The sequence below is a fragment of the Denticeps clupeoides genome, chromosome 12 (assembly GCF_900700375.1).
Source record: "Denticeps clupeoides chromosome 12, fDenClu1.1, whole genome shotgun sequence".
NCBI classification, from domain to species: domain Eukaryota; kingdom Metazoa; phylum Chordata; class Actinopteri; order Clupeiformes; family Denticipitidae; genus Denticeps; species Denticeps clupeoides.
The window spans coordinates 3,227,911-3,255,904 of NC_041718.1; the positions used below are offsets into that span (position 1 = coordinate 3,227,911).

General features: G+C 41.1%; 1 protein-coding gene and 1 long non-coding RNA gene across 2 annotated transcripts; one reads left to right on the top strand and one right to left on the bottom strand.

Annotated features, from left to right (window-relative positions):
* Positions 1-1,279: 1,279 nt before the first annotated feature.
* Positions 1,280-26,509, top strand: LOC114801209 (uncharacterized). The gene is made up of 2 exons (XR_003751467.1): positions 1,280-1,392; positions 24,450-26,509. It is a non-coding gene; the product is annotated as an uncharacterized LOC114801209 (long non-coding RNA).
* Positions 26,464-27,985, bottom strand: lsm3 (LSM3 homolog, U6 small nuclear RNA and mRNA degradation associated). The gene is made up of 4 exons (XM_028999231.1): positions 27,938-27,985; positions 27,198-27,308; positions 26,935-27,030; positions 26,464-26,816 (listed from the first exon to the last, which is right to left on the bottom strand). Exons 1-4 carry the CDS (start codon positions 27,956-27,958, stop codon positions 26,736-26,738), a joined length of 309 nt encoding a protein of 102 aa, XP_028855064.1. The 5' UTR covers positions 27,959-27,985; the 3' UTR covers positions 26,464-26,735.
* Positions 27,986-27,994: the final 9 nt, after the last annotated feature.

Here is a 27,994-nt window from a genome sequence, read left to right on the forward strand (position 1 = left end):
GAATAAGAGATGCATTATGGAATTATGACTGCAGTCTGGTCTGCAGTAGGAGTGACAGATGTGCTCAAGGTGGAGGTTGGTTTTCACCAAAAAGCCATTTTTGTTTGCTATGTAATTGACAGGTTGACAGATGACAGAGCTAGATAAATGGACTATGGTGTTTGCTGATACAATTGTGATCTGTAGTGAGAGTATGGTCTCGAGAGAAAAGAGGCATGAAGGTCAGTAGGGCTGAGACAGAACACATGTGTGTAAATGAGAGGGATGCTGAAGTTAAAGGGAGATAAGGTGGTGGAGTTAAGACACTACTGATACTTCAGCAGTCCAGATTAGTGACAAGTCTGAAAGAGGTGAAGAAGAGAGTGCAGGCAGGATGGAAGAGTAGCAGGATTGTGACAGGCAGATACCAGCAAGACCAAAAAGATTGTGTACCAGGCAGTAGTGAGACCAGATAGGTTATATGGGTTGGAGACAGTGACACTGACAAAAAGGCAGAGTTTAAGATGCTGAGATTTGCATTGTGGGTGACAAGGATGGACAGGATTAGGAAGGAGAGCATTATAGGAGCAGTTATAGTTGGATGTTTCACAGACAAAGACATAGAGGTTTAGACTCTATAAAGAGGAGCAACGCTATGTTGTGATTAAATGTGTAGGAGGTTTATAGATGTGCTCAGGGAGGACATTCAGGTGGTTGGTGTGGAACAGGTAAATGCAAAGCTCCAAGATTACCTTGGTTGCAGTGGTGGCCTAGCAGGTAAGAAAGTGGACCCGTAATCAGAAGGTTTCCGGTTCAAATCCCGAGCCGCCAAGTTACCACTGAGGTGCTACTGAGCAAAAAGCATCGTCCCCACACACTGCTCCCCGGGCGCCTGTCATGGCTGATCACTGCTCACCAAGGGTGGTTTTGAACCTCTTTACAATTAAAGACATGACCTAAATACATTGGGAGAAATAATGATTTGATCCCCTGATTTTGTATGTTTTGAACAGCAGCGCATCTGCCAGAGGTGCCCTGAGCATGTTCTCCGAGCATGTTCTTCAATGACAAGTCTAAGCCTTATCAGGGCTCTTAGTTTGTATACTTGATATTCTATAGAAATCGAACGAGAATTGCTGGTGTCTTCCCATTGTAAGTCGCTTTGGATAAAAGCGTCTGCCAAATAAAGTAAAGTAAAGTAAAATAAAGTAAAGAAAACCGTGTAGAGACAGAGCTACGCTTTTTCACTGAAACGCCCTAAATACAGTGAGATTAGAGCCAAAATTTATTCCAAAATCAACAACAAGCTCCCACAATTCACCAGCCTCTCAAATTCTGAGAAGCAGCCCTACCTGTTAGGGGAATCGAAGGTTTGTTGCACGCAAAACTTGACCTGCCACCGCATGAGACACGGTGAGTGAACTCAGACTTACACACATGCTCTTGTACACATGATATCATTTCTTTAGATTTCTATAGTTGATGTTTGTACATTCATTTGTTTATGTTTGTATATTGCTATTTTATTATTATCATCATCATTTTTCTTGTGATTTAATGTTTTCGTTGATTGTCATTTCTGTTGTTAAAAATGCAGCCAAGCTTTGTAATACAAATGTAAAATAGTTTGTATTGCCAATAAATCAGATATAATTTTAAGTTGGCCGACCTAAAAATACTTCTAAATTAATTAGCATATTCATGAATGAGATAAGTATTTGATCCCTTTTGAAAACATGCTTTAGTACTTGGTGGCAAATCATATGTTGTCAATTACAGAGGTAAGATGTTTCTTGTACTTGGCCAAAAGGTTTGCACGTATCTCAGGAGGGATTTTGTCCCACTCCTCTTTTCCGATCCTCTCCAAGCCATTTTCACTGCCCTGGCTGCGGGAAGGACGTTCTCACCCAATAGTTGATAGTATAATGCTCCAGCCATCCTCCCTTTAAAGTGATGCAGTTGTCCTGTCCACCCCCAAAGCATAATGTCCATGTTTGTATACTTGCAATATTTACAATACTGTTGTCTGTAGCAGTCGCCAAAGCATTTCACTTCATATCATACTGTGTATGACTATGTATGTGACAAATAAAATTTGAATTTGAATTTGACTGTGGGGACAGTTTGACTGTTTTTAGCAGCATTCCTTCTCGTCCAAACAGGGCCAGTTGAGTTGATGACAAAGTTGTCATCTGACTACAACTTTGGCTGCAGGATTTCAGTCCCTCAGGGCATAGTGTGTTACCAGCTGTTTCTTTAGTCTCCAGACAAAGGGCGACTTACAGTTATGGTTTATGGTTCTTCCATTTGTGAATAATCCCATCAACTTTTGTCACCTTCTCAACCAGCTGTCTGGCGATGGACTTGTAAGCCATTCCAGCCTAGTGTAGGTCCACAATCTTGTCCCTGACATCATTGGAAAGCTCTTTGGTCTTGGCCATGGAGTTTAGAATCTGGATTGATTGGTTGCTTCTATGGACTGGTGTTTTTTATACAGGTAACAATTTGAGAAGCTCCCAATGTTTGCTACTTAACTGTATAAAATACAACTGGGAGACAAAAATCTAGCTTATTAATAGGGGTCAAACTCTTATTTCATGAATGAAAATGTATAACTTTTTTTTAAAAATACATTATTTTGTACATTGTTTTGTCTCTAATTGTACCATTGAAATTATAGACTGATAATTTCTTTGTAAAGGCAAACTTACAAAACCAGCAGGAGTTCAAATAATTATTACTCACTCATTTTACATTGCTGGTTATTCCTAAGCAGGGCCAGAGCCAATCTTGGGACATTGGGCACAGGGTTGGGGCCACCAGCTCACCAAAGGGTGCACTCAAACAACTCAAAAATATTTCTCATTTGGCCCAAAACCACAAACAGTTTGTCTCAATGGGCTTGTCTCAAATCAGGACCTACTGTTGATACCTGCCACTCTTTGACTCTTTCTGCACACAAGCAAAAGCTCTTGGAGAAACTCAAAGTCAGAATTGAACCCCCTTTCAGGGTAGATTGAAATACATATCAGTGCAAGATTGGTGTTGATTTCTTTAAGTAAACAGTTCAATAGAAAAAGGATCTGTCCATGTTTACAAGTTCTGGACAGTGCAGAGTATGTTTCAGATAGTCCAGTGTTGTGGTCTACAGTGTATTTGAATTATGGTGATATTGGTCCATCTAAAGATCCCTCTAGCTTTAGCAGTTACGGTGGTTGGGGTGACACTCTGGTACATTTCATGCTGATATATCTCAGCAGCAGCTCAATGTCAGGATCAAGGATCTAGAGTTGTGTAGTGAGAGAAAGATAAAATTCCACTGGCTGGGACTGAATAGTTATGTAGAACACCTGGGTACATCTTGAGTGCAGCTGGACCTGGCTCTGGATGATCTATGATTGTCACAGTATATGTGGGTTTAACTGTTTTTTTTTTTTTTTGTTCCAGTTATGATTCTTGTTGCAGCATTTTGAATTTGTTGGAGTTTTGTGAGAGATGATCCTGGACATCCAATAAGTAGAGAATTACAGTCAATTATTGACGTAGAAACAAGTGTCCATATTCCATATAGGTCAAATAATATTATGTGATGGTCAAAGGACATATTACTGTCAATTATGACTCCAAGGTCTTAGGCAGCCATACATATGGTAGTAGGAGGACCTTCGATGTTGACTGAGAAGCCTGATAGATTCCTTATGGCAGCTTTTGGACCAAGGACCTTTTTTTTTTTGGACGTTGATCAGGTAGCCACTCTTTAATGTCCAGCATATAGTAGGGCAAGATCTCAATTTTAGATTGTTTGGTTCCTTCTCCGCATATGGTGGACATGTACAGCTGTTTGTCATCTGCATTACAGTGGTGGATGATGTTATGCTTGCAAAGTAATAACATATAAATATACGTAGAGAACAATATAGGTCATACAATGGAACCATGGGGTACTTCCTATTCGACCAATGCTTTTGCAGCTCAGCAGATTGATATGTGCATAGGTGGAATGATATTTATGGGTTGAATGCTGTTTTTTCATTTTCATTTATTTATGTATCTTGTTATTAAGAGGTTTATAGAACAGCAAGCAGAGAAGTGTTTAACAGAGAAAATCTCTGTCTATAAATGATTCGTGTACATCTTCAGGGGGTGTACCTGATGTGCAGCAGTACTGGAAATAAACAAATGTGGCACCAGAGCAAACTCTCCAGTGTTGTTTTTGGGACCTCGCTACACTTTTCTAGACATGAGCGGATCATTTGTCAGTCTTACAAGGGCTGTTTCCATGCTATGTTCTGTTCTTCTATGATTGGAGATTTGCTGGTAATTAGAAATTAAAAAAAAATCCAGGTCAGGTTTAATTATATGTATTATACTTATTAGAATTTTTCAAATGGGGTGATCAGACTGAAGCTTGTCAGGATGTCATTTGTATACTCACACAGGTATTCCTCTACTGTGTTTCGGATTAGTTGTATTTTCTCCATACCTGTGCACAATATAGTCAACATTTCCTTTGAACACAGGGAGGAAAGCAGAGAACCCAGAGGAACAGAGAAAATCTACTTAGGGTGGTTGTAGCCCAGTGGGTAACACACTCGCCCATGAACCAGAAGACCCAGGTTCAAATCCAACTTACTACCATTGTGTCCCTGAGCAAGACACTTAACCCTAAGTTGCTCCAGGGGGACTGTCCCTGTAAATACTGATTGTAAGTTGCTCTGGATAAGGGCGTCTGATGAATGCTGTAAAAGTAATATCTGAATCGGAAGAAGGCTGATGTTTAATTTTATATTAAAAATAGAATGAACCATTTGTTAAATATCTAACAACCCTCATTCGATTCCGGACCTCAGGTAACGTGCAAGCACTGTCCCTGCTGGACTCTCCAGTGGGGGTCCTTCGGCTTGGTTGTACAGCAGCTCCGGGAGTGGACAAGTGTAAAAAAGACCATGTGGTGTGGGGTGAGAGAACAGAGTGTGTAGAAACTCTTTCTCCCTCCACACAAAGCACTGTATTCAACCACTCCAATTTGATGTTACCTGGCAGGAAGAAGCATGGCACAATAGAGGTTAAAAATGAACAGTTTCTAAATTATTAATACCGGTAAACAATTATTGTAGTTACATGTGAATATTGAATGTAAAAAGGTACCAAGGTTACAGAGCAAATAAAAATGAGAAGAAAGGGTAAAGGGGGAGAGAGAGAGAGAGAGGGAGAGAGAAAGACTCAGAAGCCTTCCGGCTTCCGATGGAAAAACCCCTGAGCAAGAAAGGTCAGTCCCTTTTTCCACATGTGAGCAGACCTTTATTCCCCTGGCCTACAGGAAGTTGTCACTGGCCTACAGGAAGTTGTCACTGGCCTACAGGAAGTTGTCACTGACCAATCAGAACCTGTTGTTTCTGATGTCACGCCCCCGGTGCCTCCCATTTGGGGAAGACAAAGAGAGTGGGCGGTCCTGACGGCTGACACTTCACACGTTGCCGTCAGACAAAAGGCATGTAAAACAGAGGTGTTGAGTCTTCACGCACAACTATTGACACAGGAATGTCACATATCTTCTTGTAGACGGTTGCTATGCAAAACAAAAGCATGCTCCTGTGATGTCCATTCTTACACAAGCGTAATCCCTGTACCATCCTGCTGGACTCCAGCAGTTTGAGGGACATGCAGGCCTGGAGTTTCATGGGCTTCGGCTGGTCCTCTCCTGTCTTAGCCCCTGCAGCACCCTTTGGGACATGCAGGCCCTGTCCCTGCGTGTCCCCTCTTGTGGGCCATGAGGCCCTGTCCAGTTCAGCTCCACGAAAAGATGACCCACACTTCCCTCCCAATCTCCCCTCCATAGTAGCCTAGTGGGTAACACACTCACCCATGAACCAGAAGACCACAAAGTAATAGGTTCAAGACACTTCATATCCCTGAGCAGGACACCAAACCCTGAGAGCCTCCAGGAGAATGTCCATGTAACTACTGGTTGTAATTCGTTCTGGATAAGGACGTCTAAATAGTTCTAATAAATGTAAATGGTTTGGGCCGGAGACCGCAACCCTGAGTAGGACTGAGCAGCTATGGAAAGTGAGTGAGCGATTAAACGTGCTGAGGCATGATTTGCATTGATATTATATTTTACATACATGACATGAGCACTGAGAGCAAGGAAGTTAATATGACAGAATGCTATTTAGGGAATCTGTCCCTACATGTAGGGATTTCCTGGGGATTTATTTAAAACACATTGACAGAACTCCAGACCTATACAAAATATGTGCTAGACCTTTCATTAAACCTGTTTTGTGGAATACCCCCTAATCTGAAATAAAAATTATTTATGTCAGGATAAGTGTCACTGCACAACAACTGTGCTGATACCTTTATCTCTCCGTCTGTCCCAAATCCCTCGTTTCAGATTCACTGCTTCTGGGGGTCACCTATCTACACATAATCAATCTGTCCAGTTGATTGCATTCTGATTCTCGCTTTGCCTGCCCATTAATCTCCGTGTTTAGTCCTAGTGCTCACTGTAAACTACAACAATAGCCAAAAGGACCCTTTAACCTTGTTTAAAATGTCATCACATTACCACTACAGTATTGATTTCCTTTCCGCTTGTGTTGGGCTTGGCGATGATCGTGATGCTGTCCTCCAGGGCATTTTTTTTGTGACCATGTATACAGTTTCACGACACTTACACAAGAGCATATGCACTGACATTTACAACCAACTACCGCACTACAGAGGTCTTTAATTTTACTACCCATAATTCCAAATCACTGCATTCTTCTGCACTGTTTCTTGGCTTTATCTCCAACACACAGTAGATCATTTTAGACCAAACTGATGAGAAACTGTATATATTAATAGTTAAGCGAGAACATCCCAGAAAAGCACAAAGCTAGCAGTGCAGAATAGATGGGCCTAGACAGAGCAAGGACACAACAGCATCCTGGCTCGGTTTACCCGTGCCATCAGTCTTACCGCATCAGATCAGAGTGAAGATTTCACCATCTAAAGCACTTCAAAATATCCTCTGACATAAAGTGAATACTTGCTTTCTTTTTTCATGATGCCATGCATCCAAACAAGGCTGCCTGCGCCTGAGGCTGCAGAACAGCCCCACACCATAATGTTACTACCATCCTGTTTAACTGCGAGAACTGTGTTCCTAGGGATGGAGGCCTCTCCCTTTCTTCACCAAACGTAAGCAACATCAGTTTAGTCCCATCAGACCAAAGACTTTATGTTTACCTTTCAAATGTTCACGGGCAAACCTCAGTTGGATCCTGATGTCCCCCTCTTTGAGTAAAGGGGTTCTTCTGGGACGATGGCCCTGAAGCCCAAGTCTAGTCTGTCTCTACTCTACATCCTGGTTCCTGACATTAAGCTGCTGCTGACACATACCAGCATGAAATGTACCAAATGTACTGAAACAAAGGTTAATTTAGTCAAAGCATGTGACATCAGTCCAATCACGCAAGTAGCACAGGGCGTAGACATGTTTGGTTGTTGCTCTGCTTGTTGGTCTTGGGGTCACATTCTTCTGGGGTCAGCCGAGAGCCTCCTGCTGGTCGGAGGCTGGGGTTGTGGCAATATTCAATAAAAGAGTGTCTTTAACTGGCAAGGGATTTTCAACATTGACCCACTAATTATGATGCTTTGTTGAACCAAAGGACCTAGCATCATGTCCTTTAGTACTGAACAAGCTCACCATGGTGGTATACAATGGATTAATATGCATTTATTCAGTGCATGCAGCGCCTCTGCTTGATAATGCCGTACCCTGAGGCAGCGTTCCTGAGTACTTGAGATCTCGCTGAAATCAATATGCTTACCATATTTAAAATAAACTATTATACAACATGCTCATTACTCAGACAGGACGCTATCGTGTTTTGGTGTTTTAGCAAATTCTTGTCTTACTGGGTTACAGAAATGCTGTTGTCTTTTATCTGCAGGGGATCCTGAGATGTGAATTTTTCACGTCTTTGGGTTGCTTCACTCCAGGCAGGTATTGGCGATACCAGAAACACAGTGTGTATTTGTCTTTGAGCCACAGAGATTGTAACCTGAACAGGCTCTCAATCCACCATACATCACTAATTCCACAATGCACCTGCAAATCTGATAGTTTCTGTTGCATACACTATGCAGCCTGAGTGAGATATTGATGTCTTTTCAGCACAAACAGCTGTTTTTTCAGATGGAGCGTGGCACAAGCTTTCTGTCTAAAATGCTTTTGTGTGAGCAGTGCAGGGCTGTCACCCTCAATCTGTTATGAAATGAACACTGACCTTGGCCTAAAGGACTTAATGAGCCATTATCCACTCACCCTGGCAAATGACACTGACATCCACTGGCTCAAAACGTTACTGATGTAATCAAGTCAAAATCATATAAGGCTGACTTTTCAGTTCATGAAAAGTGGGATCAGAAGATGAAAAATGAGGGCAAGATAATAAAACAAAGCATACGGAAAATTGATTCTTGAATGTTACACTTGTAAATCAGGAAAAAGTGGGTAAGGAAGCTGACTCGTAATGAGGTGCCACTGAGTAAAGCACCGTCCCTACACGCTGCTCCCCGGGCGCCTGTTATGGCTTCCAACTGCTCACCAAGGGCGATGGTTAAATACACAGGACACATTTCGTTGTGTCACTGTGTGCTGTGATGCAGTGTTTCACAATGACAGTCACTTCACTTTCACCTTCTGGTCTTTGTCTTTTTGGAACTGTCCATCAAATTTCATTCATTCCTTATGGCTGGAGTCTCACAGAACAAATCATTTGTTTGTAAGGCCTTGACATGGAATTCTTGAAAAAGGAAGCACAAGGCCAAAACAAACAAGTCACAATGTGGGGGTGTTGCCATTCTTTCCACTGTCATAACTCACTCTAAAAGTTCATGTGGCGTGAACTGATACGAGAATATGCACCTTGTAGAGTGACTGGTTGTTTTTTGTATCTGTGTGTGAGTAGTGTGTGTCTGTTGCATTGTGTAAGTGAACACATACACACTAGGGGTGTTGAAATAAACATAATTGATTATATCATAATGACATTGCTTGGTGATTTTCTGGCAGGGGTATAAAAATGCCCTTTAAAAAGAACTGCCAGTAGTGACGCTGACCACAGCTACAGTTACTACATGCATTTAGCTTTTACCAACACTGCCCTCACCTTTCTGGGCTTGGGACACTCACCGGGGCACTGGTTGCCGGTTCGAATCCCGAGCCACTAAGGTGCCACTGAGGTGCCACTGAGCAAGGCACCATCCCTACACACTGCTCCCCGGGCGCCTGTCATGGCTGCCCACTGCTCACCAAGGGTGATGGTTAAATACGGAGGACACATTTCGTTGTATCACCATGTGCTGTGCTGCAGTGTTTCATAATGACAATCACTTCACTTTCACTTTTCATTAGTAATGCTGCAGTAGCTGGTGCTGCCATGTTCAGTCTTCAGCTCACCTACTGTCGTTCTAGCTAAATGAATACTAACACAGCCTTCCCTTTTCTTTATCCTTCAACATCCACTCCCATGTGGATGGTAAATCTCTCCTGGAGAGCTTCCTGGTGCATGAGTGGTCCAGTGCTGACCCTGCTGAGCCTTTTTTTACTCTTATGGGGGAATTTTTCCCTGCCACTGTTGCCTTTGGCTGCTCACTAGGGGCCTTCAGCACTGTTCCCATGTGAGGTACTTTATGCCAATGTACATTGTAAAGCGTTATATAAATAAAAATGTATTGATTTAATTGAAATGGCTACAGAAGGCCACTCTTCTACGAATGACAGGTTTAGACCCCACTTACTACCATTCAGTCTCTGAACAAAACACTTAACCCTCAGTTTCTCCAGGAAGACTGTGCATGTATTCTTCTGGTTGATAAACAGTGTGCAATACTATGTTTTAAGTGAACAAAATGGAAACGGGGGAAAGGAGGGACTGAGATATGTGCAAAGCTGACTGTTCAAAGTTCATATTGCTTATGAAAGACATAATTAGTACCTGCATTTAACTGGTAATTTATGACAGCTCCGCTTAAAAACAACTGCACACAGTTCCATCACTGATGGAAGTTGTCAGTTTCTTATTGTTCTCATTATCCATATCTTGACATGAATCAGCATTTTGAAATTTTGGCTGGGCTTAGCAGACACTTGCCAAAAAAATTAAATAAATAGCATGAAAAGACACTGATTTGCTTTGAGCACAAAGGCTTCCAAACTGGCAGGTTGGGACAGCACAAGTCTTGGGAATTCATTTTGGCCCGTTCCTCTCATTAACATATACTTAAACAACCTGTACTTCCCGCTGTAATAAATTTATTTTTATGCATTCATTTGGTCTGTGAGGAATCTTACCCATCCCTCCACAGATACTTGTGTGCCAAGTCAGGCTCTTTCCTCTGTCCCCGCATGATAGATTCCATGACATGAGAGGGCAACACTGACACCATGGAGACCCTGATGGGGCACAAAGAATCTTTTCACCAACAGGCACGTCGCTTCGTAATTCCCAACGTTTATTTGTCATTTTAGGACAATGGCTAATGGACAATGATGAACTGGAGAGATTATTCATTTGCTTCAGGGAAATGTACTAATATATTTAAGTAAAAATAATATTTTAAATGCATATTTGAGTCTAAATGAAGAGATGAATGCCTGCCTTGTTCACCTGAATGTTGCAATGATCTAACATAATCTGACTAGATCTGTGGCTTATCTTCTAAAATCTACATGCCCTCATAGGAGATATATTGCCAGAAAATGCCAGTGTCAACGAGATGCTAATCTAGGTGTTTGCATGGTTGTTGTTTGCTAGTGTATTGGCACAGAAGAAGTAGGCAAAAGGTCAGGAGGTGTCTTTCCACTGTGTGAATACCAGACACACCTTATGAATGAATTCTTACATAAACAACTTTTTGATGATCTTTGCTCTAAATTCATCTCAGACAGGATATTGCACTTTTCTACTGCTGTGTATAGTACAAATCTGTATAGTATTCAAATGTTCAGATGAGGTAAATGCACAAGCTGAAATATACACAGTTTATCTCCAAGCTGTGGCCATCCAGGGTGTCACCAGGGTACCAAAAGGCCAGCAAATGACCTGAGGTGCCATGACGGGAAAGTCTTGTTGGGGGTGAAATGACCACTATATGTTCTGCTTGGACAAGGCAATATCAAAGCACAATCTGATTGGTATGTGGCAACCTTTTTGGTATTCAAATGCCAAATATAAATAATGTTGTCTTGAAGGCCATGCGCTCAAATAAAATGATTTGTTGGATTAACTTAATTCAATAATGACACCTATTTCTACACATTTGAATTATGGTATTTGAAACTAAGGCAGGCAAATAGGACCCTTGCAAATAGGCAGCCTTAGTTTCAAATCGAATAATTCATATGTGTAGAAATAGTTGTCATAATTGAATTAAGTTAACCCAACAAATCATTTTTTTTAGTGTGGTCTCTTCTTTTCCTCCTCTATCAGGATCTCTGGGATTCTCCCCCAGCTTCTGGGCCTTTCTCTCCACCACCATCCCCATTTCTCCAGGTCCAGGCTGCCTCTCCGAAAGCTTGGCTCCCTGCATTCTGTCTTTCTCTCTCCTTTTCACTTTTCTTTTAATTTGGGATTTCCTGTAACATTGGTACCATTTACATGTTACTGCAATATACTGGTATTAACAGAAACGGTTCATTCTTGTAACGTTTATGGTGCTATGCCTCTAAGATGCATTTAAATACATTGATAATAATTTATGGAGTCAGATAAAAGAGGTCAACACAATTCTCTGATGTCTTCCCTACATTTCTGGATTCCATATTTCTGTGTTGCTTTTTAGAAAATGGAATAAAACTTGAATATATTGAATGAAAGTGTTACACATGTTATGAAAGATTATGGAACATTTGACATATTATCTATTTAAGAAAAAATGCATTAAATACCTATAAGGCTATAAAAACTATAAAACTTTCTGTACACTAAACAAGGACAACGTCATATAAGATGCTGAAGTGGCTGTGCATTTGTGCAGTGGACTGTTTCAAGTATGTAGGTATATGTACATGTACCCTGTGGATTCTAGGAATATTTAAAGGCTACATTAAAAAAAACAAGATTTTTCATCACACTCAAAATGGCTCAAATCACAACATATTTACATAACCAACTGAAATACTAATAATATATAAAGTTATTTAGTGGGGGGGTGAAGATTATGTTTTACCTTGAACTTTCACAAGCCTGCTGTAAATATTTGATTGGACAGACAGTATGAAAACATGCAACTACCCATTTAAAGCATTTACTTTCTGTGCCATGAGCTCACTGACAGCGAATGTAAGGGAGGCAAGATAGTTTGCCAGGACAATGACCTGACAATGACAGAGGACCTCTAACGGCCTATTTGTCACCTTCACAAAAGACAAAGAAAGTTGGTTACTACTGTCTGGGTCTCCTCTCAGCATTAAGGAATGTGACTTCATTATAAATACTGATGCCACCACATTGTTCCCCTGTCAACAGTGACAAAATCAATGTCGAAGTTTGTCCTTCCTAGAAATTGTGTGGAGCCATTGTGTCTCTATCTGCCTTAGTGGTGGCGAGTGTCCAAACTACTAGTGCTGCCAAGTTCATTCAACAAGCACTTACATCTGTCTTCAACTCTCTGGCCCACAAATCTTTTCACTTACTGTGTAATTACACACTGGCTGACATGCCATTAAGTCGAAATGCCATTTTCCCGGAATTTTCTAAACATTGTGGGAATTGTTGGCTAATGTTGCTTTAACAGCTTTGGTCTGAAACAATGGGTGAGCACAACAGTCAGTTTTGCTCTGCGGGGTCAAACTTGCTTCTTCCACTGTCTTCTACGCATTTTACAAATTTAACTAAAGCACACAAGGCTTTATAAGTCTTTATATAAGTCTATTAATGTGTGTATTTTAATGGTGCAGGTAAGGAAGCGGACTCGTAATCAGAAGGTTGCTGGTTTGAATCCACTGAGTAAAGCACGGTCCCCACACACTGCTCCCCAGGCGCCTGTCATGGCTGCCCACCAAGGGTGATGGTTAAAAGCACCGCATCCGTTTCGTTGTGTCACCGTGTGCTGTGCTGGCTCTGCATCATAATGACAGTCACTTCACGTTCACCTCGCTTTCAAATATATATCTGAATAGTTCAGTTATATACATGCTCTGCGGTATTTAGCCAGTCCATTAAAATTAAAATGCAACAAGTAACTCAGTCACGATATGTGCTGTATACTACAAAGCGCATTAAAAATGAAGCATGTTATAACTAAAGGAATTTAACCTGCCCCAACCTCGAACATTTCTAACATTGCATGTATGCTGAAGGGCTAGCATTCTAACTTTTTACTGCATTTTAACAATGCTAATTTGATCTATAAAAAAAGATACACAGGACATTTAAATAACTATGAAAGTTGATACCATGGTCATGTGGAACTTCAGCTGACACACATCTGTTCTTTGTGTATGGGAGAAGAGTCCCAGCCATAGATAACTGATCGGAATTACTGTAGAGTATAATCAGTGTGATTCACACATGCATATTCCTTCTGTGTAGAATAAGGGAAGTATATTCATAGCCATACATCATCAGTGCATGGGTGGCTGCTGAATAATCTCCATGTTTCCATTTCAGGCATTTGTCATGACCTAATTCAGGGCTTCATACCGTCGGTCATTCTCACACTCTAATGCTATTACAGCTGTCATATCAGATCCCAGGTGTCCTCATAACACTCTCATCTGCCACCGTCGGTTTTCAGGGACCTGCTTCACAAACCTGGTTCACAAACCCATGCTGACTCACAAGCTCAAGGACATAAAGCTTCTTCTGAGGATAAAGGAATTGTAGCTCTATTTAATATGTGGGCTTCTGGGGACCACAGGATTTATCCAAAGGTGGTCTTGTGGTCAGACATCTGAAGTGGCCACAAATTTTAGGATTTTCAGGAAGTCTAGACCTCACAAGACAGAGCTACAGAGGAAACCTCCCTCCAGTGTTAATATATGGAACTGTTTGTGCAGTGGTACTAACCTCATGTTTATGGTCGGCTATTTACCTCTTTCGTGTAACAAACCACGCTCTCATTTCTTTCTCTTAAGAGACAGTGCGTGAGTTGGACACAGATCCTCCTATGTGTCACTAGCCACGAAGGTCAACGGAAAATTCCCAGGATTCCTCTGTACTGCCAGAAACCTTATTACTTTTCCATGTGAACCCCAGATCAAAACAACACAATAAAACTGTAAAGTTGTCAGTGTGGATTTTGGCTAATGGCTTGTGGCCAAACTGTGTTCCTCATAAACAAATCTGCGCTCCAGAGGTTGTCTTCCATGCTTCCATGAAATACTGCTTTATATACGAGTTGATGTACAGTGTCTACATCAGCTTATGACAGAGATCTCATCAAGATATTTAATAACTTTTTTTTTATTTTATTTTAAAATAGTTCAGGAAAAATAACAGAATTTATTTTATAACTAGATCATTTCTCTGGGAGCACAGGAAGGCCAAAATATCCCATAAACTACTCCACACCCATCCTGTGCTCACATGGTGGCACCCTTGATGGGTTCCACATGATAAACCCATCCATGCCTGGAGAGAGTTTATGGACAGTTGGTTTTGAGGCATCTTGTCTTCTCACATTAAAGGGTCACTTAAGTGGTTCTGCCGTTGACATTGACTGCTTTGCTTTGGTGTTTACCAGTTGCTGTGGTTTCACCCAAATCACTGTCTTTACCCCGGGACTTTTTTTTTATTGAATTTAGGATTACTGTAAAGCACTTGGCACAAACAATTCGCCTGGTAATTGACGTGGAAGAAATGAAATGTGAATGTAACCATAACCATAAATCTCCCAGATGATCATAAAATGATCACTCTTTGCCCTAAAGCTTATTTTCATATCCCACTCTGTAATGCAAGTTAGAGCATCGTTGCTGCAGAAGCCCAAAAATACCCTACCATGAAATCATGCACAACACTGAGCAGAGGACTGGCAATCAGATTAACCTTAATTAGCTATTTTCCCTGCATGGAATTTTCCACTTTACTTTCAGACCTGTACTTAAGAGCAAAGCTACTGTACTCTCACCATCAACTGCATGACAAACATCACAAACCCATGGTGTTTTTTATGCATTTAAAGGTGTTCATATTCCTGCAGTTCTGTGTATGTTATCAGTATTTCACCAGAATTAATATATATGACCCATGACCCCGATCAGGTGTATCTGCTATTCCATAACTGCTCTGCCCTCATGAACCCAAATGTCCCTTCTCATAATTTTACTTCTACGCTTAATTTAGCATATTATTGTTGTTTGCAGTATTGTATTGCACTTTGTTTATATGTTCTTTATTTATTTTGTGTTTTATATATATTATGTTTTTAATGTATGTATTTTAATATTATGTTAATGCTATCTGTACTGATCTTTGTCACTAACCAATTTCCTTGTGATGTGATTTTCGGATCTTCACCAGTTAGCCAATAATACTGAATTTGTCTGTGTGTTGACATGTTGCTATTTTTCTTTTATACAGTCTGGTGCATCTTCATTGTTCAAATGATTTGCCGAATGGAATTAGCCGAAATGCAGCTGTCCCTTAAACAAACTCCCCACTGTCCGTGCACCATGGTAATCACTTCACCTTGGGTCTGCTGGCACGCTGTAACAAACCTTATTGGTTTGGCAAGTCAGCAGCTTAGCTCCCACTCTTCCTGTGACACAGCCTCAGTGCACTGTGGACGCTCTGTATTTTTTTTTTTTTTTTTTAGATTTGTTTTGGCCTGTATTTTATCTAGCTAATCCTGTGGGAAAATGTCATCCCTGAGAGTTATTCTCTCATTCACTCGTAATCCTAGGCACTGGGGGAGTGTTGGACAGGTGATTACACTGCTTCATGGTGAGTGTTTTTTGGTAAACCGGCGCAGCCCAGTGGCTCATGCTGCACTTTCAGTCTCTGCTGTCAAAGCGTTACCATTAAATTATCCTGTACAGTATGGTTCACTTTCTAAATCTCTATCTCATACCTAACCGTTTTATGTGATATCAGACACCACATTAAAATCACAGGCTGGTAAAGGGAGTACCTGTTATCTGGTTACAATGACCCATGTCAGACTGCACGTGAATAGGCAGTTCTTTCTATGTTGGAAGGACCTGAGTCACTTTAAGAAGATCCAGATTGTAACAACTGCATCAGAGAATCTCAAAAACAGGAGGACCTATAGGGGAAAACTGTGGAGGGTACTTATTAAAAGAGAAGGACGACCAGTTGGCTGATGTATGTGGTGGATTAGTAGACCACGGGTCCAGTCATTCATCTCTATGTTACTTTGACACATATCACCTACCTTAAGATTGCTGTAACCACCTACACCGTTTTACGTCTGAACATAAAAAGGTGGAAGTGAAGTGATTGTCATTGTGAAACACTGCAGCACAGCACACAGTGACACAATAAAATGTGTCCTCTGCTTTTAACCATCACCGTTGGTGAGCAGTGGGCAGCCATGAACGGTGTGAAGGCAGTGTGTGGGCACCTCGGTGGCACCTTGGCGGCGACCTTCCGATTACGGGTGCGTTTCCTTACCTGCTAGGCCAACCACTGCCCCACGGCACACAGATTAGAATAAAAATGGTTGGCACTTTCACTTGTTTTTGTCCAAATCAGAAAAGAAAAACAGCAATGCCACTGCTGAAGGGATTAAAACTAATGACAGAGCAGTGCTTTGCGTCAATATTTTACGCAGATGTAGCTGGTTTTTGCCACTTTGCCTGTGTGAAATGTGGTTGTTCTTGGTTAGACACAGATTACTGTAGCACGACCAGCAAGACTTTAATTTAGCTGTTGTCAGTCAGGATGGAATGCAGCAAATAAAACATTTTTTTTAATGTTTAATGTAACCCCGACAGTTAAGCGTGGATGAACCTGATGTCTGGCCCACCGCTTGCCATCATAAGCGCGGGATGTGCCATCTCAAATCAATCTGCATGGATATTCCTAATACTAGGACCAAAATAATAATAATATGGTGCATTGCTCACACAGACAGCTCATGTGCTGCTGCCTTGTGACTGGGAATAATTATGTAATATTTTATGAGAGCATGCATCTTGTTTGTGAAAATTCCCTGCAGCAAGGCCATGAGGGTCACCCCCGTCCACGTCGACTGATGACGCTCTTGTACGCTACAATAACAAAATAAACCAATTAAAATCTGCGGGCTGGGTTTCATTTCAACAGTATATATATTTTTCAGCGGCATTAGGACTTTTTTCAGTGCTGTTTACTGAAATGTTGCGGTGGGCAAATTGCACACCAGCAGTTTGCTGAGTGCATAACTGCACAAAACTATTCCTAATATGTCTGGGAAAATGATCAGTGCAACCTTAAACGGCAGACGCAGGGCTTTTCTGTTTTTCGGGGGGGTTTTTTGCAGGCCCGGCGCGCGATTGTGTGTATGTGTGTGGAATAAAGTTGCAGCTGATTGCTGTTTTTAGAGAAGACAGGCCGTAGTAAATTCTTTTGGGGTTTTTATTTTAAATGACTTTAATTTTAGATATTTTTTTATTTGGAGCCAACAAAAAGGAAGCAAAACAACCTCTGGAGGAGTGAAATGCCAAGTCATTTTAGTCTGTTTACCTGACGAAGGTAAAAATCCTCGCTCTTGACTCCACCAATCCCTCCCATTTCAACGGCACCTCTGTAATCCAGCCACGCATCATTTCATGTAATGAATTGTGAAGTCTTTATTGCTTTTTAATTGGACTTTTACTATTGCAAATTGAGCAACCCCCACCCCAGAAGACTGCACTAGGACCGCGTTTGGGAACTGTCATGAGAAACAAAGTAATGCAGTAACTTTTAATGACAGCTACTCACGTGCATCCGCAGTTATATAACTGCCATCATTCGGTTTTATAGAGACAAGTGCAATCATCCTGTGTGTTTGTGCGAAATGAAACTGTCTTTGGTGTCTGGGATGCCGAACCCAATCCCAACCAAAGTGGCAAAAGGCCCTTAAGTGATTCCACATGGCTGTTTTTGAAAAGCGCGTTTTGTTGGAGGCATGACACATTTTAACTTCATAAATAAAGCTGCTTGCTAAACCAAAAAAACCTCAGGCCCTACGGCCGGGGATAAATGAAATGAATTGCATGGCTGCAGTTCATTTAGCAGAAGCCCAATTTGTTTTTGTTTTTTTCATCCGACACTCAAGTCAACTAAACTCTTGCCAAATTGAAAGAGACAAATATATATCACATTATTCAAGGAATCTAATTGACATTAAATATTCCCTGCAACTCACAGGGGTTCGCAGGGATTTTTGCTGGCCATGGATGATTGTGTGCAGAATAAGACAGGCCTTTCTGGCTTTCTCGGAAGAAATCTGCAGTGGGACCTCAGAATGGTAAAAACAATGCTTGTAATGACCATGTCAGTTTCTGTGCTGAGCTTCCAAGAATCTTTTTTTTTTTTCTGAAGCAGTGGGTAATAAATCCGCACTGCTTACCTTTCTCAATGTGGAGGGTCTATCCTGCTGAAGAACAGCAGTAGTGGATTCCAGCAGGCACTCTGTGTCAATATTATTCTCCTAAAACACACTATGACATAATAATTTGCTTTTTCTTCTCCACTACAGAGCAACTGGTTCATTTAAAATGTACATTTATGGCACTTATCAGATGCACTTATCCAGAGCGACTTATAATCAGTAGTGACAGGGACAATCCTCCTAGAGACACTCAGGGTTAAATGCTTTACTCAATGGGAGAAAGTAGAATTTTGAACCCGGGTCTTCTGGTTCATAGTGGTTACCGCAGTGGTTAAGGAAGCGGCCCCGAAATCAGAAGGTTGCCGGTTCAAATCCCGATCTGACAAGGTGCCACTGAGGTGCCACTGAGGTGCCACTGAGCAAAGCACTGTCCCCACACACTGCTCCCCGGGCTGCCAAACTGCTCACCAAGGGTGATGGTTAAAAGCAGAGGACACAGTTCACAATGACGATCACTCCACTTTCACTAGGCTGCTCATTGAAATGGGTCAAGCTGTGCACCACAAAGCATCCGAGATGAGTTTTGTCCACCCCCAACCTGACAACTTTGTGGTTCAGCATCCATTGATGGTCATCACAAGATGACCATTCCAGACTCTACTTGCCTATGAAAGCATCTGTCAGCCAGCAGTGTCCTAATTCCATTACTAATAACCTGTGTTGATGCAAATCTTCAGCTTTTTGATCATTTCTTGTTGTTGCTTATTACATAACTACAAGATGTTAGTTTCACAGTCCTATGTTTTGTAAACCCATAAAAGTCGGTGTGTCCAAACTTTTGACTGGTAATGTAAATGTATTTTCTAATGTATTCTTTTACAATCTTCAATGTTTAAAATACTTTTAGAAAGCATAAATAAATAAATAGATTTTTAATACATTTATAAAACTCAGGTCGTCTGATGCTCTGACCTGGGATAGATCGAGATGGTTGTCTTGTCTCGGGAATGCATCACAGCCCTAACCGGAAGGATTTTATAGGTCACCATCCACAACAGGGCAGGGTGGGCTGCATTCCTCCATGGTCATTTGCCCTCCACTGTCGCTCACTTCCTCCCTGTACAAGAATGACGAGAACAGGGGTGTAATTTCCAGGGGGTTGGGGGGTCATGACTCCCCCAATATCAGATCCAACCAATATAACCCCAATATAATATAATCTTCAAATAATAAACTTTCTGTTAACCAGATTGGTATTTAATCAAGTCAATCTTACCTATATGCACAGCAATTTAAATAGGAGAAAAAGTGAACCTGTAAAACTGCATTATTAAGATTTGGTGCACCTACCATTTGTACTGGTGCACCTAAGGTAAAAGTTAGGCACACCAGTGCAATAAATTAGTCTAGAGCTCTAAATCACATAATTCAGGTTAATAAAATTGCGAATTATCTTGCATAAATAGCTTGTTGGTTTTCTTTAATCATTTCATAATCAACACTTTAGTCTCAGGGTGAATGTTAGGCATGTTTGCAGGGTGGTAGTAGCCTAGTTGGTAACACACTCGCCTATGAACCAGAAGACCCAGGTTCAAATCCCACTTACTACCATCGTGTCCCTGAGCAAAACACTTAACCCTAAGTTGCTCCAGGGGGGGACTGTCCCTGTAACTACTGATTGTAAGTCGCTCTGGATAAGGGCGTCTGGTAAATGCTGTAAAATGTAAATGTAAATTTCAACTACTGGCAGCAAAATAGTTGCAAGTGTAATCATCTGGTAATGTTACCCGAACAAACCACACAGCACAGGAGAAAATCGAAATTTATATAAAAAAACAAATAAAAAAAACACACACAGACATGCAGTGCATGTTTGTAGGCTTGTTAGTTACAAAAATATGTATCCTATGACTTATCCTATGAGGGTGAGTTAGTGAGTTGAGAATTAACAGAAACATCTGGTTAGAAGTTCTTTAGCTTATTGTAAATAATTGCACTATATTTTCACTATTTGTTGACGTCTTCCACCATAGGGCATGGCAAACTTAGATATTAACTAGCATGTCCTACATTTAGCTTGTTAATTAGCTACAATCACAGCATTATAGTGCTTAAACAGTCCCTGACAAAAGTCTTGTCGCTTATCTATTTTGTAGAAACACCTGTGATTAACCTGACTAACTTGATTAAAAGCTAAATCCCTACCAAATGATATTTAATGAATTAGTTTTACTGAAAAAAAGTTGTATCATTTAATCGAGACAGAAAGGTCAAACTTGGGCAAGACAAAAGTTTTGTCACCTATACAGAAATTGAACAAATTTAAGATAAGATAAGATAAACCTTTATTAGTCCCACAAGTGGGAAATTGCACAATTTACTGGAAATACAAAAATATGTCAGCAAATTATGTAACCCCAGACAATGATTTTTCCGCCACCAAACTTCACTGTTTTCTGGGTGAATCTCGGATCCATGTGGGTTCCAGTAGGTCTCCTGCAATATTTGCGGCGACTGTGGTGTAATTCAATTCGTCTGAAAAATCCACCTACAGCCACCTTTCCAATGTCCATCCTTTTAGCAGAAATCTTGATTAGAAATATATTTCAGCGCCACTTCAGGTCAATTTGTACAGAAGTGACAAGACTTTTGTCAGGGACTGTAGTGTACAGATCCACCTGTAGTTAAACCCAGGATTCCCCATTCTCCTCAATGGATCACTTCTCTACCCTACCCACATCAGATGAGATCCTACTACCTACTAATCACTTCATCCAACTTCATTCACTGAATCCAATTCCTTCTACAGTGCTTCAGTCTATCTCTCATGACCTCCTCCCTTTCATCACGTCCATCTTTAATATGTCCATAACATCTGGTTGCATCCTTCAAAATGGCTAGAATCAAGAAATCCAATGCCAATCCCTCTGATATCTAAAATTATAGACTCTCTCTTATACCTTTTGTTTAAAAATTGCAGAACGTAGCATCTATAATCAGCTTTCTCTACACTTTAGCCAGAACAACCTTGAGTTTCAAAACTGCTCACTCTTCAGACTTCTCTTCTGGTCGTTACAGAGAAATGACATGCTTCCAGATAAACAAAATTGTTAATCATTCTGGACCTTTCAGCAGCATTTGTCACTGTCAACCATCCTTAGGGGTCTGGGAATTGGTGGCTCATCATGGCAGTGGATTGCTTTCTATCTGTAGGATAGATCTTATCAGGTCTATCACATCTGCACCTCACAAGCTCTCGACTGGTGTCCCTCAGGGCTCAGTACTTGGTCCTCTCGTGTTCTCTCTTTACAACAAATCTCTTGGTGAGGTCATATCTTCCCATGGGTTATCATATCACTGCTATGCAGATAACATCAAACTCTTTTCTTTTTTCACCATTAGATGTAAACTTGTCAACCAAAATTGATCATTGGGCAGTGGTGGCCTAGAGGTTAAGGAAGCGGCCCTGTAATCAGAAGGTTGCCGGTTCGAATGCCGATCCGCCAAGGTACCGCTGAGCAAAGCACTGTCCCCACACACTGCTCCCCAGGCGCCTGTCATGGCTGCCCACTGCTCACTAAGGGTGATGGGTTAAATGCAGAGGACACATTTCACTGTGTGCACTGTGTGCTGTGCTGCTGGGTATCACAATGACAATCACTTAACTTTATCACTAAATCTCTGCTTGCCTGTTTGACATCTCATCCGGGATGGCAGCGCATCATCTGAAACTCAACCCCAGCAAAACTGATTCCTGCCCACAACAGGACTGCTTCTTTAATCTCTCCTTCAACCACTGCACACAACCTTGGGGTAACCATGGACAATTCCGTCTCATTACATTTACAGCATTTACCAGACGCCCTTATTCAGAGTGACTTACAATCAGTAGTTACAGGGACAGTCCCCCCCTGGAGCAACTTAGGGTTAAGTGTCTTGCTCAGGGACACAATGGTAGTAAGGTGGGTTTGAACCTGGGTCTTCTGGTTCATAGGCGAGTGTGTTACCCACTAGGCTACTACCACCTCTCCTTCACATTTCCAATGTCTCTTGTTCATGTAGATTCCTTTTCTTCAAGTTTAGGAGGATTCGTCCATTTCTATCATCACAGGCTTCTCAGATACTTGTCTGATCTCTGGTCGTCTGCAAACTGGACTACTGTAACTCTCCAGCTGATCCAGAATGCTGCAGCATGACTTGTTTTCATCCTTCGTAAATTCCACTACACTCCACACTCCATTGCTAGGTTCCCTCCACTGGCTTCCTGTAGCTCCTACGTCACATCTCTCATCACTCCTCACTCTGCACTTCAATCTCTTTTATTTTTCAGAACCACCATCTCTTAAGGTACTAGGACAGCATTCATCTCTTCTCTGTCTTGACACTTTTACCACTTTTACCAATGCCTGCTAGAACAAATAAAACATCAACAATTCCAGTATAATAAACATTTAATTGTTCCACTACATAATAAATGTTTATTTTAAAAAATCTTTCTTTTCACAGACTCATGTGCCCCAGTCTTGTGTTAACTCTGGCAGAATTATATATGGGCACAAATGTCAGTATTGCTTTGCCCAGGAAAATGTTTGAGTATAAAGTAATATTACTGTGTGTGACACATTAGTCAATAGTTACCCATACTCATTTATGGGGACTTGACATTTTTACATTATTGAACAAAAGGACTATGAAATAACACATTTTTGCTCCCATTAGCCGACGAAGAGCTCAAAAAAATGTATGTACATTTGCAATTTAAAAATGATCTGATCCAACCATTGCAGCGGCAAGGAAAAACTCACAGCCCTGAAGGCATCACTTAACTGCCAGGAACTCGTTCTTGGCCCTCAGGTAATGCTTTTGGCTGATGTCAGCAACAGGATGTTGCTCACCAGTCCAGAGGTTCCGGACCGGATCATGACAGAACCATGATAAATTATTGTACTTTTGCTTTTTGTAGGTTTGTATGAATGTTTTTTGCACTTTTACAAGTGGACTTTTAAAGGAAGGATTCTTACTTATACTGGAGTAAACATTTTACCATGGGTCTATCTTTATCTCAAGTACTTTGTTGACCACTACATATAATCTTATTTCAAATTTAATTTAAAAATCTATGCACCAGTTCAGCATGGGCATTTTTAGCAGACCCTTGAACTAACAGATTCCAGGTCATTTCTGACAGAGGCCTGTGTGACTAATGTGTCCTGCTGAGAGGGATTGTCGTTGAAGGGTAATTCACCAGATTAAAGCGTCCAAGCTTCCCTGGAAATCTAATGCCTTGATCTTTTCAGGAGCAGCTTCTGGACCTGGATCACAATGTCGTTTACAGTGAACGGCTTCAAAGCTCCTCATGACAGACCAAGTTGTTACTATTCTGCACTCACTGCTCAAGAGAAATATACTTTCAAGCAGTACACTTGGTGACCTTTCAAGTTGTAGATTGCGAAGTAATATTCCCCCTTCAACATAGGGTGTCCGTTAGAGTCCAGTTTATTGATGTAGTAGTGTAGTAATGTCTGGAGAGCTCAGTTGCCGGTGCATCAGACATTTTTCTGGGGCTCCAGGATTTTTTTTTTTTAGGGCAGTTGTGGCCTAGCGGGTAAGGAAGCGGACTTGTAACCTTGTAACCTAAAGGATACGGGTTGAAACCCTGAACCTCCACTGAGGTTGCCTTGAACAAGGAACTGCTCCCCAGGTGCCCTTCATGCTCAACAAGGCCCTGCCAGAAAAGAGAAATTCTGGAACACATTTTAGAAAAGAACCATTCTGGGACCCCTGAAACGGCATTTCCATGTGGCTGCTTCATAGAAAAACCTTGCTGTCCGTGTTAAGGGTGATGGGTTAAATGCAGAGGACACATTTTGTTGTGTGCACTGTGTTCACTTTCACTTATTGCGAATGTATCTGTGGTGTTTTTTCAGTGCAAAGGCTGAGGTGAAGGTGCTGATGATTATCCAACCTGTGAGTGGCCAATCAGAGTCAGCAACTACATGGGAGAAGTGAAAACAAGGACTTGGATTTGGATTCAACTTTCAAGGCAGTGAAATGCAGTATTGTTGTTGCAGTAGTGGCTGAACCTGTTGCCACCAGATGTCCAGGCGGACGCTATTCGAGCCAGCATGCTGTCCACTCAGCCAGAAGCAAACCTCTGGAATGGCAGACAGCTCATCAGGCTACCGGAAGGTTCAAATGCATGCATCACACAGGATAATGGTTACTAAATGGATAGACACTTTTTTCAGATTTATATCTGATGTCAAGGTGCAAACAAAAAGTTATATAGCATACAGATCATTCTAAATTTGGTCAGCTGGCTGAGAACCACCACACCGCCTACGAGGGTACAAAGAAATGTTTTTGGCAAAACTGGTAACATTATTCTGATGATAATAATGTTTCCAATCTGACATGATGTCTAAATACTGTGTGTAGGGGTTGGCGGGTTCAAATGAAACAGAGACCTTTTCAAATCCAGACAACCAGAAAATGTGTTTTTAAGAGGAAAAAAATGCACTATTGGTGGTTTAAAATTCCAAGCGTCCTTAAAAAATGTTTCCACAGCCCCTTCCAATTCCGTAAATACAAGGTATGCATAAAAGGATCCACATATTAAAAAATATGTTGATGGCATGGCACTCGGCACACACTTGCTGGCAACAGCACCCGCTAACCTCAGCAAGCCCTCCAAAAGCTACATTACAATTAACTGAGCCGGTCTGGAAGACCGTCCTCTTTAACTGGCAATACACATATTTCATGGCAACATTTCCAGTCATTATGCAGCCTGTGAATGTTGGTTTATGCAATGTTGAGTTTTCAGGCTCCATTACGGAGCGGACAGTGATCAAGCCTGCACCCAAACCATTAAACAGCTCAATGTTCCCATAAAATAGTGCAAAGCTAAGTATGGGGGGGAATTGTGTTAAGATGACAATGGACAGATACGAGGCTCTACACCCGCCCCCTTCCAAATGCGGTTTACGTGCGTCGTCTCTGGCCCAGTAAGTAAACCGCTCCCAGGATAAGTTTAGCCTGTGGGAAGACTTTCACTGGAGCCCAGTGTAATTCTCAGATAATGCTTTTATCAGGGGAAATTTAGGATGATACAGTAACATTCTGAAAATATATTTCTCCCTGATTAGAGACAATATATAAATAGACTGGCCTGTTTTCCAGCCATACTGCTCACAAAAGAAATTATAAAAATGGACAAGGTAATTATTTCACACCATTTTTGATCATTAGATGGTATATACCAGTGGATACCAGTACAAAAAGACAACCAGTGTATTCAAACACAGGCGACGCACTATCCTGTAATACGGTAAATGCATTTCTGACATTTAAAATAAATACTGATTTATAACTGAGCAGAAGCAATACTAACAATCCAGTGTCGCAGTAACACTGATAAGTTACATGAGGGAATAGTGCCACATGGTGGCAAATCCAAGAAGTGCAGAAACTGAGACGTTCTCCAGTAAGAGCCTCAGTAACTGGTGGTCTTGGAACTCTTCTGGTGAGATTGTTATGGATTTAATAATCAGGCATACAATTTAATGCACAACAGTTAAGAATATCAGCACAATGTGACAGTTATGAAGACAGGGACAAATCATTTTCCATTCCGAGAACCGGTATCGGGTAGATGGGATGTTTTGTTAGAAAGCTGATTCAACAGGCTGGACGGTAGCTGAGAAGTGCAGATTGTGTAAAACTCCATCTAACATTAAGGTTGCTAATTTTACATGCGTGAAATTATTTAGATACCCTGTTGGTTCCTATTGAAAATTATAGTTCCTTTCACAGCATTTGAACAAACAGTATTTCCATGTGACCATGATAAATAATTCAGGTGTTTCAGCAGTCAGACACACACAGTAAATCAATCAACAGGTCAGTTTATTGTGGGACTATTCAATGTAAAAAAAAAAAACAACAAAAAAAAACAATTATTAATGCCCACAGTGACCAACTAAAACAAACATGTTGTATACAACAAAATAAAAATTACATTTTCCCAAATTTTAACAATTTATAATCCGATCTATAAGCAAATCAACAGAACATTTATGGGATCCACTGCCTAACATGAGGAATTGCTTGCGTGATTCCAATCAGGTCTGCATCTGCTGGACATCAGTGCTGGAAAAGAATGAGGCCAAAAGGCCTGGCTCTGCGAACACGTTGAGAAGCGAGGAGCCTTTCTACCCCACCCTGAGGGGTGGGGCCACGAGAACTACTCCATCACCACGCACAAATAACATTGGGATGTTGCGTTTTGTCGACTGTGGAAATACAAGCATTCGAAAGTGTTAGTGTCGCGTGGATTTCTTATAACTGACACCTCTCTGTATAATAAACAATTTGTGACAGAAGATAATAAAAACCAGGATGAAATGAAACCTTGTAGATTTCTTCATACGTCTCTTCATCAATTTCCACCGTTGTTACAGTCTCCTCCACATCACCCAGGATCATGTTCAAATGCTGGTCATAAGCCTACGAAATGAATCAATACAGCAATGAAGAGATATGAAACAACATGAGTCTATGCATTTCTGAGCAATTTCATTACATTTATGATCATTTACTCACAGTTTGTGTACATGTTTTAAATTTTTATCTTTTTAATAACTTCTCAGGAAGTACATATCGAGGAGGCTCACGTGTAACCTGCCGCGGAGCTCCCGGTCATTCCTCATCTTCACATAGATCCTCTCGTCCAGACTCAGCCGGATCAGGTCCAGCGGCTCTTCAACTGTATTAGTAGTCTGTTGCTGCAAAGACATTATAATGCAACAGCGTTTACACCAGCCAAGGCAACATGTGGGGTGAATAAGTCTCTTCATGGAGAATCACTGTTCACTATACACTACACATGATCACCACCGCAGTGGGGGAAAATGGAAGATTAGGCTTTTTTTTTAATATCGTGCTTTAAACCCTCCAGAAAATCCAGGCTTCTCCAGAAACTGCAATTCCAGCAAACGTGTAACGAGGACCACGTTCCCTGGACTTCCATACCGATCCAGCTGGCTGGGATAAGATCATTCATTTCTGAGAAACCTTCATTAAATCAGAACAAATTCATCACAACTGATGTAGTGAAAATCCTGTCCATTGTTAACTTTATACGCGTATCGCCGCGTTAACTACTGGTTTTCCCAGCGCTGTGCACAACGATGTCAAGCGTATTAATTCAATGAATAAAATATTAAATCAGTTAACCACATGGACTGAGGTCGAAGGCGGGAACATTGTGCACAGAATCCAGCAGCAAAATATCTAAAACCAACTTCAAACAGCCCAAAATACAGGGATCATGAAGAAAAATTTTTTTTTTTCGGGGGAAAAAAATACAAGAATCTCTAATCGGGCGTCATTTTCATTTATAATGACAACAAACCTGTTCGACGTCGTCCGCCATGTTTGCCCGACTTCCCGAAATGCAATTCGTCATATT

What these genes read in the sequence shown, in the direction of transcription:
- lsm3 (XM_028999231.1), bottom strand. Translation starts at nt 27,958, where the DNA reads ATGGCGGACGACGTCGAACAG. An exon ending in TGGCGGACGACGTCGAACAG is followed by an intron (nt 27,309 to 27,937) that starts GTTTGTTGTCAT and finishes ATGTCTTTGCAG; the next exon opens with CAACAGACTACTAATACAGT. An exon ending in AGCTCCGCGGCAGGTTACAC is followed by an intron (nt 27,031 to 27,197) that starts GTGAGCCTCCTC and finishes TTCATTTCGTAG; the next exon opens with GCTTATGACCAGCATTTGAA.